The sequence below is a fragment of the Calliopsis andreniformis genome, chromosome 1 (genome assembly GCF_051401765.1).
Source record: "Calliopsis andreniformis isolate RMS-2024a chromosome 1, iyCalAndr_principal, whole genome shotgun sequence".
Taxonomy (NCBI): Eukaryota; Metazoa; Arthropoda; class Insecta; order Hymenoptera; family Andrenidae; genus Calliopsis; species Calliopsis andreniformis.
This window is the reverse complement of record NC_135062.1, coordinates 13,751,866-13,766,797: the sequence shown is the minus strand read 5'-3', so window position 1 is coordinate 13,766,797 and position 14,932 is coordinate 13,751,866. Positions and strand designations below refer to the sequence as shown.

General features: G+C 34.8%; 1 protein-coding gene across 2 annotated transcripts in view; it reads left to right on the top strand.

Moving 5' to 3' along the window:
• The window catches only part of LOC143178913 (uncharacterized), a 133,107-nt gene that overhangs the window by 93,222 nt on the left and 24,953 nt on the right, over positions 1-14,932 (top strand). For both annotated transcript variants that reach the window (XM_076377851.1, XM_076377856.1), the window contains 3 exons: positions 689-859; positions 2,629-2,766; positions 4,894-4,999. In XM_076377851.1, coding sequence (XP_076233966.1) covers positions 689-859; positions 2,629-2,766; positions 4,894-4,999 — 415 coding nt within the window. The remainder of the gene's footprint in view (positions 1-688; positions 860-2,628; positions 2,767-4,893; positions 5,000-14,932) is intronic.

Genomic DNA, 14,932 nt, shown 5'->3' with positions numbered 1-14,932 from the left:
TGGACAGAAACACCTTTTCTTAAAAATATAAAAAAATGATTTCTTTTAACATTAGAATTCTAATATCGAGATCTGGAAGTTGTGAAGTGAGATGAGCTACTTTTATTAGGATTTGGAGTTTTCTTGTCTCACGTTCATTATCTCTGTGCTTCGATTTTAATATTATTTTAATTTAATAAGTAATATATTTGAGCTTCGTGAAAGTCAATCACGTGATGATAATCCCCTGGTATTAGAAATATCAAATACCAGTTCATTAGGCAGAGGTTGATTGAAACTAGGAGTCAGTAATAAATTTAGTTGCACCATTTCAATACATCTGAAATTTCAACCATAAATTTCGTTTAAAAGACATTTGATGTGTTCTGGTTCGAAAACTGGGGATTGTGAAAGTGTTAACTGTTTATGAGAGCGACTGATGAGTAAAGTGGCTAGTTAATGAGGATGCGTACCTCGTGTACGCTATCTTACGAAACTTCTTATTTGACACTGTCGATGCCATTTACTAGGAAGTTAATAGAACGCTGATTAAACATATTTCGCAGAATTAATAGAACTATTATTTATTAATCGATAAAATTTGATTGAAGTTTATAGCGTTTGTTTTAATCCCTGGGCGAGTTAGTTAAGTGGCTAACGCTGCTATTAGTGGATTATCCACTTTCACTTATTGCTCTGTTTTTAATAGGAGAAGTATATGAGCGAACCGTACAGCGAAGCACCAGATGTAGAAACGGCACGAAGATTGTTGGACTTCGGGGACGATTACAGGAACTTCCTTGACAGTCAGTCGGACTGTGCCTCCAGTATGAGCGCGGTTCCAGCTAGTTCTCCGCTGCCTAGAAGTCGTATACACCATGTACGTTCCATTCTATTCTTCCTTCTTGACCAAGTGTCCATATTCTTTTTGTAAAATAATTTTGCACTTGGTCTTTCACCGTCTTGTATATACGAATCACTTCCATCGCGTTGCACATTAATCTTTCTTTATTGTATCGCCTCGATCGACGTCGGTATAGCTTTAAACATTCCTTACAGTATTATACAAGTATCTGATACTGTTAAACTAGAAACTAGAAATAATTTAGCCACAAGATGTGTTCAGAATAATTTTCTCTGAAATTAATTCAAATTACTTCGACGTATTATGATTCATCTTCAATTGAAGTAATGTTCTTCTTTAATTATAATATGTCGGAGCTATTTTGTGTTCAATATACCGAAGTCGTAGTTTAATTATGTTATTAGTAGTGGTAGTGTTTTGTTTATTAATGTAGAATTTATAGCACCTCAGTTTATGAAAATAAAAATATCGAAGAATTATTTGTATGTTGCTGGTGGAAGAATGTGATTCTTCTGCAACGAATAAATGTTGAAGCATCTGAAAGCACACGGATATACATAATTATATAATAAATTCATTTTACCTTGCAACCTTATACCTTTTACTACCATGTTTGGTCACATATACTTTAGCTAAAGAATTCTACTAGCTATATAACATATAAACTTACTAATATTTAGTTTCTCGTAATTTTCAATTCATTTAAGTGACAGTGAATAGTAAATATTTAGTGATAACTTGCAATTAAATTTCTTCTTTCTTCATATTTTTATTTTAAAAGATCTCTCTTAAATGATATTTCTTGCTCGAATCTCTCTCGACTGTTATCAAGAACTCTCTGAGATGAATGCGTCTCTGACAATGATGATATCTTAACGAGGATAAACGATGTAATTACGGACACAGTCGCCACTGTAGCTCCTTTGCAGTCAAGTATACAGAGTACGATTTTATGTCGAATATAAATCGTAGACTCTAATAAATTGTATTCTTTATTGAATATTATGATAAACTGTCATGCAGTATAAGAAATTCATTTTTACATACGCACAGTAATTAAATTTATTGCTCAAATTTGCTATCATTCATTAAATATATTAAATAAATGTGCAATTATAAAAATTGTAATAGTAATAATAATAGTAGTGACCTAATGAGTAGTCTCGTAGAGTGGACAGGAAAATTATTTATTACATTATATTGAATAATTGTGATTTAGTTCACAATTAAATTTTATATCTCGTTTATAAGAGAAGTTTCAAAATACTCGTTTTACTAAACAGAGCAATCATTTTTGTGTTTAAACAGATCAATTCTTATCTTGATACTAGTAAACGATAAATAATCAAGATAAGTACGTTTCAAAAATACATGTCCTTGATTTGAATGCGTTCTAAGCACCGCTGGTGCGTGGACATAAAAGCATCATTAGACTCCTCGCTAAACTTCAATATCATCTAGTCAATGACACGCAATTACTCCTCTAAAACTATTAGTAACATCCTGTTCATTGAAATTTGCGAAACAAACTTTTCCATGAGAAATCAAGAAATTATATTTCTATAGAATTCTCTAAGTAATCGCTATTGTCCAGAATTGTAACATATTTTTCTCTTTCACCCTTTCAATAGATTATCTATTAAAGTAATTAATAGAAATAATCCCCATAAGTACCTGCTCACATGCTTCAATACTTAGAAACAAAACTTAGAAAATATATATTAAATTATTACGTTAAAATATTGAACATGGTCTATATTAAAGTATTTAAATTGAAATTGCAGGAAATCACTGACACCACGGAGGACAGTGACAGTGACATAGAGGACATCCGTAACGTGGTGGAGAAATCGCAGTCGCAATTGTCCCTCGCCGAAAATTTGTTTATAAGGCAAAACAACGTGGCGATACCAGAGGATTGCGTACGTATAAATCCAGCAATGTTAATGCTTCGACATTTCGTAGGGCTGATGCCCTACAAACTGTTTTGCGCTGTGTGGAGGAGCGTTAACATATTCTTCACGTGCCTCTACCATAAAACCATTTGCAGCGTGGGTAATATCGTGCGGATTTGCGAACGCATGAAATATTTTTTGCTTAATTTGGCGTCACCTATGTCACGCAATTGCAAAAAGTTCGATTAGCTTGCTTTTTCTGCTTTGCCTGTGCCTTCTGTTCGCTTTGAATGCTAGCTTTAAGATAATTTTAATAATGCATTTTATTGTTGCAACATTGTGATCGAACGGGCGTCATCAGGTTCATGATGATCAGAGTGTATGTCGTTCTAAATGGCGACGTTGTGTATTGTAATAATACATGGAATTGTTTTTTAATGACTACGTGCCAATTTAATGCGTGACGATACACGATGTTGAGCATTGATCTCATTTATGATATAATTGATCGATTTGTGTAGATGTTACGATAGAGCTTACGATTATATTCATTGTATGCGATAGATTAGTGTAGCATTTGAAGAATCGCTATACAGAGAGTGTAAAATGTAAAACTTTGAATAAAATTGTTTACATCAGAGATGAAAGGATTTTAATGAAAGGTGAAGCTTGCTTTTCTGTTTGTGTGTTTGTGTTTGTTCGGCTTCTGTCGATCGCATACAGGATTTATTGAAATATATGAATTATTGGCATCAAACAGGGAATTTTATTTATTTCACTTTAACTTCCTGATTCGTGCTGCTTGTTGATAGTATTAATGACCCTAATTATGAACACAGAAGTAAACGTGCGTTCATACCAAGCCGTGCTTGCAACTAGGTATTAATCAAATATAATTCAGAGCCTATAAAACTGGAAATACTAAAACTCATTTTATAAGCTAAGTTTGAATGTAGATATTCAAATTATACAGCGATAGGCAGAAGCATGTAGTATGTAGCATAAGCAATAAAATGAGAAAAGTTCTTTAAATAACTCAACTTTCAACATTAAAGTCAATTTAGCATTAAATAAAATTCAAGTTTTCGAATGTTCAAATATTTCAAATTCAAATTTTCGAATATTCAAATATTCAAATATTCAAATATTTCAAATTCAAATTTTCGAATTTTCAAATATTTCAAATTCAAATTTTCGAATTTTCAAATATTTTAAATTCAAAATTTCAAATATTTCAAATTTAAATTTTCAAATATTTCAAATTCAAATTTTCAAATTCAAATTTTCAAATTTTCGTATATTCGAATCTTCGAGTTCACAAATTTTTAGAGTCTTTATTTATATGTATTTATTTGGAGTCCTATTCGTCTCAATTTTAAACTTGCTTCTGAATATCACAGAACGATAAAACTAACAAGAAATACACATAAATAGATCGTGAAAAAAAAGTAAGTGAAGAAAACTATCAATTGGATACCATTCAGTTGAAAATACTCGCGTGGGACGATACGAGCAAGCCCGAAAAAAAAATCTTGGCATAACAGCGTTTGTTTGCATGCTCACCGAAGACACTATCCTTATCCTGCTTTTGCAATGTACTGCAATAAATCGCAGAGGTGAACACTGAAGTCAGTGTTTACGTCTCTGACATTGGTACGTGGTCTCAGTCTCGTGTTGGCCTTTTGGAAGGTACGTTCTCTGGGAAAAGCTGCTTCTGAATAACATACAAGGTATAACTGTAATATTCAAGGTTATTAATAATTTATTCAATTGCATTAACATTTTTTACTTATATATTAGGATATGCTTAACAGATTAGGTGATGGGTACACAAGCTGAAAAAAAGTAGTGCATGAAGTGTAAATAATAAGAGTGGAAATTAGTGAAACATTAACATGTGTACAGTAATTTTAACTATATTAAATGCATAGATATTTCGAAAAACAGACCAAAACATTAAATATAATGTATTTGATTTCGTGCTTTTGTGTTTTCTTTGGAATAACTTTAACGAGGATAAACTTGAACAATTCGAATTTGGATTTTACATGAAAGCATTTAATATCGTAATAGTATGTGTATCGTATCTTCTGAAAGTAGTGCATGGTGGAATATCTATGGATTAAAACATTAAATTAGCTTTTTATGTTATAGACCGAAGTTGAGTGCGCATGCAGAGAAAATCTGAGGTGCCTTCACGCTCTATTGGAGTCCGTGAGCAATTCGTTCCAAAGCGAAAAATATGTGAAACAAATTCGCGGTGAGTACATCAATCAAATTCAACGTCGATCACTTTCTATATCGCTGTCTTACGTGACTGCTGTGTTAGTTACTGCTCTGAGTGGACTTGTTTTTTTCCTGCTTTCTTAATTTTTCAATTAAGAAACATCGAATATGTTTCGCCCTAAGAAATATCCCATGAAGGGAGAAGCACGGAGTAAAATAAGCTTCCTTTCAAGTTTAATGACTTTTGAGATTTTTATGGTCACAGTAAAGAGTAATTAGCTGCAGTGATTTTTCACATAATTTAGCTGCAAACTTTGAACAAGTGTTCAGTGTTCAATCAAAATTAATTTTCGCATGAAATTGAACAAATGTTTTAAAGTGACATCACGAAACATTTCTTAATTTCAATATATGTAAAATTAAAGTGTTTGACGCATATTAAATTAATCACATTTGCAGTTAATTTATTTTGTACGTCTTCAGAGTCCCAGTAACTAGCGAAAATCGTGTTCATTGATGTAGTGAGATTATTAAGCGCCACAAATTTAAATGTCATTTCAAGAAATGATGTGTAAATATACTTGTAAGCTATTGAAGACTGATATGCAAGTACTTTAGAAGTGAATATTCATTTTTAGTTTTAATATACACTTTAGTCTTGAAAAGTATTATATAAAATAATGTTAATAATTAATTTCTCGTGTGTCTACAAATTTTTGCGATTAAATTTCTAGATAGTGTTAAGTGATTCAAGGTTTTGCTATTATCTGAATTCGATTAAGATTCGAATCTTTCTAAAACTCGCGAAATTTTTACATAAACACTGATTATTATAAATTTAGAGTATTGAATTGGAAAGTTAATTTTATATTTAATAATTTATATACGATTTGCGCACAAGATGAATGTGTGTGATATAATACCTTGTATGATGTAGATGTACATACATATAAGTGCATGTGTAAATTTGTCTGAATGATAGATTGATTAGTTGCATGCTTAATTAGTAAATTATTTTGCACATTGATGTTGATTTTGGTCATTGACACGCATTGCAAATTTCATTGCGATTTTATGTAATATTGCTTCTAAAAGAAACTGAATTTTACTGATAAATTGTTAGCTTAAAGACGGACATTTTTCTTAAGTAATAAATAACTATTAATTTCGCGAAACTAAAATAGAAATACATGTATCGTTTTTACATTCTTCTTATACGAAATCAGTAGTTAATTTTCTAACGCGACTTGTTTAGATTTTAGTTAACTAGTATCGTCCTTATTACTCTGATTTTTGCAATGATATAAATGCAAATGTAACAGACCTTTAGAGTATTTTCATTTTTAGTTAACTTTTGTACATGCTGATTGTAATTATTATATAATAAATGTTGCTTTTGAGTGGCTTCTTACTAATTACTCTCTTGTTTCTTTTGTTCTACCTTTAGAGAATATTCGATTACGTTTCCATTTCATTATACAGATATATCTTTGTAGAATTTTATAGAATCTTTTAGAGAAATAAAATATACACTTAATATTAATCTTAAAACTGTACACGAATGTAATTATTATATTTTATTAAATAAATTTATCACAGAATTAGACTGCTTTCCATGTTGATTATTTTTAGCTCGTTTAAATGGCTAAATACTGTTACATTTTTGCTGTGTTAGGTACAAAACGAGATAGTTATTTTAAATGCACCTTAAGTAGTCGCTTTTTGCGGCACCTACTGCATGAAGTAGTTTCAAGAGATATTTTTTTTTTCGATCACCGTAGCTAGTAATTATCAAGCACGCGCAAAACTCATGCACGAGAAGCAATAAATTTTAGCATACAATCACTCATTATATACACTTCGAGCATAAATTAATTTTCCACTTAATACAATTCAATTCAATCGTCTCAGTTTAAAATTTCAGTATGATTATGTAGCAATCTATCACTTAACACTTTATCGCGTCACATGCATCATTAAAATTCAATAATTCACTGTCTTACAATGAATTGAGCAAGGAGAAGGTATTCATTTCCCCATAATTACTCTATTACTATCGACTTAATTTAAACAGTGTCCCTAAAATAATTCTATTTTAATAAATACAGTATTCATAAGATGTTATGGAAATTCCATGCTGCATCGTGCACGCTCACCTACTGCACGCATATAAATATGGAAATATTCAGATAGCAGTAACTCGACTCCTCAAATACTTCCAATAAAAGCTCCGTCTCAATCTGAGGAATATGCAGGAAACTAAATCCAACGATGGTAATCGCATAAAACTGCTCGATGCATTGATCTCGATCGGTAGCGTTCGCTTCGCTCTGCGTGTGGGTGCACACGCGTAGGTGGGCTTCTCGCGTGAGTGCATCGATGCACCTTCGAATCTCACCTTATAAGAGGTACACGTCGACGAAGCGGCACGAACCGGTACTCGGCCGTTCTCGTCTCGTTGAATTTGCGGGAGAATCGTACGGCACGATGAACGTTCAGTAGCTGCTCGTTTCCCTCACGCGCGAAGCGCAGAGTCTTCCTTTGCCTTTCAGTTTGTGTCGCAACAGCTGATCTCTCGTCGCGGGCGCGCTAGTTGACGTTTGGGAAGCATCGCGTTAACAGACCTCGATATTTCAGGAATCGAAGCTTGCTGTTCGATGACTGAAATACTGGACTCTTGTTGATTATTTAAATCGGCGGAGTTAGCGATCGAAGTGAACTAGTAGTAGCAGTGGCTCGAAAGTGTTTCAGAAGTGTCTTCTGCAGTTTTGGGAATTGGAGTTTGGGTAATGACAGGCGAGGAATTTTGTATTGATAATAGTACTGTGTTAGCTTTAGTAGGCGCGTGGTGATATACTAGTGTACTAGTTATACTAGTAGTGCTACAGTACTAGTACATGCACTGTTATTAATACTAATAGTATTAGAAACACTAAGATTATTACAGTAGTAGTATATACACTGCTATTAATGCTACTAGTATTAAAAACACTACTAGTAGTGCAATACAATACTAGTGCATACACTACCACTACATAGGTATGTAGTAGTTACTAGTAGTTACTAGTCTTGGTGCTCTGAACACTGCTACTTTACCAGTACTAGCTTCACTAGTATTTCAAATATTACCATTACCAGCACTAGTATACTAATTATACCATAATAGTACCAATCACACTAACACCACTAGTATAAGTCTTAGTAGTATCCCTATCCCAATCTTGATAGTACCCTACCACTAGTGCCTACTAAGTCAACCCACAATTAATATCGAGCGTAGAAAATTTCCCGAAACATACTAGATGAACCTCAAAAGTAATCCATGTATCAAAAACAAACCACGACTCTAGCCATAAATATTGGGCTTCCTAACAGTGAAACATTCTCAATCAACTAGTTCTGGGAAGACAAAAATGAACACAGTACTACTGTCACCAGGAACATCGCGGTATCTCTCAGGCTCCAGTTCCCAATAGCCTTTATCACACAATTCCATGTACTCAATTCTATTATAAACAGCGTAACAGGCTAGCGAAAGGACTCAGAACCGCTGGAAGATTCACTCAGCGATGTGTATCGAAGTTAGCGAGACGAATCGCGTCGCTGACACGGTGTTTTCGAGCAGAGTGTAACTGGTGCAGGAATTTAGAGAACAGTTAACTGGATCGCGAGCAGCTCGCAGTGATGTTCGCGGAACCAGAGAGCAGTCTCAGGGAAGACGCGCCGGATACCTGTTTCGCTTATCAGAAGATTATCGCGAAGGATCTGCCGGATGATGACGCCTGTATGCACGCTTATCTATCGAATCCTTCACCCGTAGATCCTTTCGGACGTTACACCGCGTGGTCGTTCAAATTTATTCAGCAGTCCCATTAAACATGCAAAAGTAGGAAGGAAATGGTGATGTCAAGTAGATGGCTGTTGATCCACGCGATTACAGTTTTTTATTCAGAGGCTGCGTGCTTGTCGATTTGAATGTGAGCGAGTACGTAGCGATTTCTGGGGTATGCTAATGAATTCGACTGACGTGAGGAAGCTGGAGTGACTTGGAGTGACTAGGAGTGAATGTTTGACCTAAATTTTAATTGTTAATGAGACTAACCCAGACCTTCAGAATTTCCTTTTCTTTCAGATAAGACGACAGTAGAATTTTTCTACTTTGTTCTGTGAGAATAGAATTTCAGCTTTCGTTTTTGAAAGTTTTAAGTATTTAGTGACCTGATTCGGGGACAGAAGTTTCTTTATGTTTAGAGTGTTATGGATTATTCGATATATTTTATGGGTTAGAAAATCATAATCTTTGGACGTGTTAGTAGATGTAAATCAGCTTTGTTTATTCAAGGCCTGACGTACCGGAAGATCTGCTATTCTTCTCTGTCAGTGTTCCGTTACCTGTCAAATCGATATTCCATTCGCTGATAACGCAATCGCTCCAAATGTGATTTATCGCTGATCGCTATTCGAGGGCCGATGAAAATGGTTGCTCTAGTCGGTTGTCTAATTTCTGAGAATCGAGATATTCGATTAAATAGAAATTAAGTAAATATATATACGTGCATAAAATTACATAGGAACTTTGTACGTCATAAAGTTGTTTGAATTTTGTGTTTATTAAGAATTTTAGAGGACATTTTCTGCTTAAAGAACCTACATTTTTTTACTAGTTTTATACTTGAATGAGAAGTATTTAGACAGGTATTTGCAAGTACATAGAATTGATAAAAATAATCATATTCCTCCTTTCTTGTATTTGAAACATATAAGTAATGAATATTTACCAGTAGAGAATTAACGAAATGTAAAGTAGGTCGAGCAATCGTTTTCTAGTTCAAAGTCCGTCGATGTGCTAACTTTTATTAATAGTAGCAACACGACTATCAATTCGTAGATACAAACTCTTCGCAGGACTGCTGCAAATATTTGATACTGATCCAGAAACTTTCGAATACTAGTACTGCTTAAAAAACTCATTCAACTTATTTCATAGACGTTTTCATAAAATCTGCTTTCTACAACATGACAATTATTTTTCTCAATTATCACAGTCTCTCATTTAATTGCTTCGAGTTCTATACGATAACTTTACAAATAATTAAAAAATCGTCACAGTTTGAAAGTCGTGTCGTGGGATCATAAACAGAAAATTAGAAATCTGTAAGAAAGGACACTTACAGAAATCTGTATCACCTAATAAACGATTCATTGTAATTGTAATTCCTAGTTTCAATTACAAGCACGTTCCATTGCTGCAGTAAAGGAATATTTTCAATAATACATTCATTCACTGAAACAACCTTTTTTTCACAACTCAGCCTCGAACTTTCTTTCCAAACTCTTGAACCTCTACTATATATTACACCCCCAATTATACCCCAAAAATTTCAATAGATTCAACAGAAAACTACCTCTCTTAAAGGAATACCCCCAATAAACATGATCCCACCATGCCCGACCCTAATAACCAGGAGCAACAGCGCGAGCCATAATCTCGTACCTTTGACGAAGGATCAAAAGCCAGGCAGAGATCCAAAGAAACCCAAGAGAGGCTTCGACCAATCCCCCCTCTCCCCTTCTGCCTTAACTCCAGATGAACGAGCTTTGCATTCATTCTCGCGTTAACGTTGACCCCTTTCGAGCTCTCTTTCGTAACACTCCCCGTCTGTGGGAGCGCGTGGACACTCGCTGAAACTACGCGCGCCTAATTGCATTATCAACCGCGAAACATGAACAATTTGACCAATCCAACCTGTTGCTCTGTCTCGTCGCGGCGAGTTTCGTACAGACGCGAAACGGTGCAGCAGCTCGCTGTTATCCAATTGACGCCTGCAGCCACGACCTGGAATTATGTAAATTGCAACTGTAAACAAGTCGTGCAACGAAACTGCTTCAGAATAGATATTTGACGCTCGTGAGAGACTAGCTTATGAATAAGCGATCACTGGCCGACAGGCTCCGACGTCGATGGGATTGAGACGTGCGTTGCCTCGTCGTACAGGAGTTTCGAAATCTGTAGGAGGGGATGGGGGCGAGTTAATTAATCATTAGGACGCGTTCACTGGGCGAAACGGGGTATCTGGTTCCACGGTGTTTATTTTCTAACGTGATAAATGATTCGACACGCTCGGGGAGAAAGTAGCTGTAACGTATTGGCGCGAACGATCGCGATTCCGTCGATGAGAGGATGGCAATAAATTAAGGTACCGTTTCTGTTAATGGCCTGACTGGTATCGCTGATCCTATCGGTGCGATATGTACGATCGTAGGGTGTAATATAACGTTTGAGGTCCTTGTTAGCAGGGTGCTCTCAACTCTTGGCGAACGTGGGAGGCAGTGGTTTACGAATTTATCAAAATAATCGTCATTTAGAAACCTTACCTACTTTTAGGTACGAGAACATTTTTATCTTCATAAATTCTACTTTACTTATTCTAAAGAAATGCCCATAAATTCTCCATAAATCGAACATAATATCTATCAAATAGCTTCAATGCTACCACACGGTAGCAGCTCAGGAGTATCCCGAAGCTCATCAAATTTACAATCTGAAATCACGATTGCTTCCCAAATAATTAATAGCTACTAGATCTCGAATCAGGGGCAGAAACTTCGCCTCGCGGTTAATCGCCCGAAGGAATAACGAGGCTGCACGTTCCCTGTATTAGTTCCATCCCGAGCGAAGTCTATCGACGATATCCTCTTGCCGCGCAAAAGGACGACTGCCGCAGGAAGAGCAGCCAATTTCTGCTCTATTGCATCGAAGTCGTTCGAGCATGGTAACGTTGAACGTTATATTACATGTAATACACGCGAGACACGTCTTGCTGTTCTGCTCCTGCAATCGTCGCGCTCGAAGCTCGTTGTTTCCTGTAGGTCAGTGTGAAATTCATTGCTTTCCATCGGTCGATTTTTTCTCTTTTGTATTTTCACTCGGTCTGCCTGTTTCCTTTTATACACGCGTAAACCGTGTCCCAGTCCTTCGAAACGCTCGTTAATGAACGTGTAGTCGTAATAGTCTGTTGCCGGTTGTGTGGTTTCGATAATAGCCTTGCTCGCGTGCTGTCCACGAAACGAAGCTCTTACTTCGATAACATCGCGTGACGTCCGTAACGAGGGTAGCATTGTGACAAAGGGGAACAGGTACTGTTCTGTACATTGTGGAGTGGAAGTGTTGCTGCATTGCTGTTTTTCTGGTCTGCTTTTGTGAGCCAGTATTCGTGTGAGAGTAGATATTGGTGTATAAGAATAGTGGATAGTTTTTAAGAAAAATATATATTGGTATGTGAAATGTAAAATAAATTTGTAGGTATGCTTTTTTCTTGGGGAATTTTAACTGCTGAATATTTAGCAGACTGAACAGTGTAACTGAGTGAATGTACGCAACAGCTTGGTTAATTTTACGTGTGAACACATTAGGAAAATATTTACTTGATCTTTAACTTCATGTGGGTGGAGATATAGTCACTTGAAAAATTCGTGTTAGCTGATGTGTAATCAGTAATACGCGCTTTATGATGGAGTTTAGTCGTTGATATAATACTACATTTTTAATAATTATCTAGTTGAAGATTGTCGCGAAAATTTGATCTAATTTTCTGATACGAAGATTCGTAGTGAAATTTATATTACTCTCGACTTTTTTTTTTAAAGCATTGAAGATTTTTTTATGTGCTAGCAATATTATACTGAAGCTAACACGTTTTTGTGTCACTGTGAAATTCGAGATTTCTCTTGATAGTTACCTCCTGCTGCATAGTTCAGGTTTTTACGAACCACGTATGGCAACGTGAAAGTCAAGGTTTTTTATCACAAGAGAAGTGACGAAAAAGTTGTTTTCTTTCTCGAAAAATGATCGTCACATTTCTAGCTTCACTTACAGATACGTTGGTGGAGAGAGAAATCTAGTTACACAAGATATTCATTTTTTATTTCGTCTCTACTCTATATAGGTTGAATTATGTAACATATTATAACTCCAGATGATATTTTAATGTGCTCAAAGGTGTTGTAGAATGATAGAGATTTTATAGGCGTAGCAGATTGACCAGATAAGATAGATTCAAACAATAGCGATTCGATCGTCACAAAATTACGTCAGAGGAAACTATAAGTCATTCATCGGCAAAGATCCAAGAGAAACACACATCTAATCCATTCGTTACATCCATTACGATCGTAGTAAAAATAACTTCAAGGTCTTCCGTGTTTTTCAGTACGTCAGCTGCTATTGTAGTTTCGAGTGACTCGATTTCTCTCAATTAACAAGAATTTTATTACAGATTGCAAAGTTTAAGCTTCGAATATTTGACAATCTTTAGACTGGAATAGGTACTAAAACCTTGAAATTATCTCTATCGAAGAAACAATCAAAGTTGGTAAAGATGTGCCAGGTGAAAATGTTAACAATTATCAGGTATCTTTATGTATGGAAAGTTAGAAAATAACAGACCACTTTCGCTGCTCTACCAACTTTTTCGATCCATTTAAGAGCGACCTGTTTAAAGTAGCTGACCCAGTAGTCGATCACTTAGAGATATCGATTTTTCTAATGAAGAAATACAGTTAAATTGAAGAAAAAGGCCTTTTTTATAGTCAATTCATATCGTTCAAATTAATGACATTTATTAACAATGCTATATCTAAATTATTTGACTCAATACTCGACCTGTATCTACTTATCGATCACTTCAATAAATAACGATGTTAAAGTACTTATTTATTTGATTATTAAAATAATTGTATTATATAGTAAGATATCTAAGCTTATTCTGTGATGAGTTTAAAATAGTTCAAGTAATTCTATCTTACTATTTATTGAAATGATACCTTAGTATTTCTACCGTAATATTACTACTTCATATAGAACAGGAAAATAATAAAACGATGCTTTCCACTCTGGTGGACATATTGACCTGTTAAATCCATCGATTGTATTAAGTGGTCATTCATTGACAACTGACTTAATAACCTGTTTAACGTTCTAAACGCAGCATCCCTTTCCCCTTGTCTATTCACTTTCTTTGAATTCTAGTTACTATTTACGGGACTGTAATTACTTGAATGCCTTGGTCACGGTTACCATGTAGCACTGAAAGAAGAATGGAATTGGCTTTCACCGAATACCTTATTTCCCTCCTATAAAAGACTTGCGTTTCACGAATTTTTCCCGAACTCGAGCTTAATCCGATGAAAGTGGGATTTCTTTATCGATTGATTGTACGATAGTCAACGAAATTTCTATGCGTGATGCTTTGTGACAATGCTTACAGAATTCCATATATATAAACATATTTCTGAACAATAATTTAGCTTTTAATTTTCTTTCAAAAAGTGTTTTAATTTTCAATAGTAATTGTGAGATTTTTCTCTGTACGAATTTGTATAAAATAGACGTTCCTTTAGAATTTTGCAAATTTTTAGTACTCAGAAAATAGGATTCTACATATTTTTTTAAAGACCAGTTGTATTAATTATGAACCCTGGAAAAAGTTTTCATAGTCCTCGTAAAATATCTAGATAAAATTTCTCATTGCTCATATAAACATCACAGGCGTTACTGATCATTAATTTCTTAGTAAAACTGTAAATAAAGACAAAAGGAAAGTCCATAAATTTTTTTGATATGATCTCTTATTCTTGAGGAGGACCAACTTGATTTGAATATATACATTTACAGCGTGTTAACCGGGTAACCGCATTCTTCCAAATACATAGTTGAAATACATCGCTGCTTTCGACTTGGCTTCTGTGCTGAATATCTGCTCCTAAATTGCTATTAAAAACAATGAAATACGGTAGCAGTTAGTATAATAAAATTAGCGGTAAACATTTTCCATCGATTTTCCTTAAGGCAATTCTGATCGCTGACCGATATCGAATAATAGCAATCAGTATTCAAAGGAAGAAAGTATATCGAACTAGTAATTGCCGCTATTACTATCATTTAATTCGCAATTGCCTTGGAGCTCTG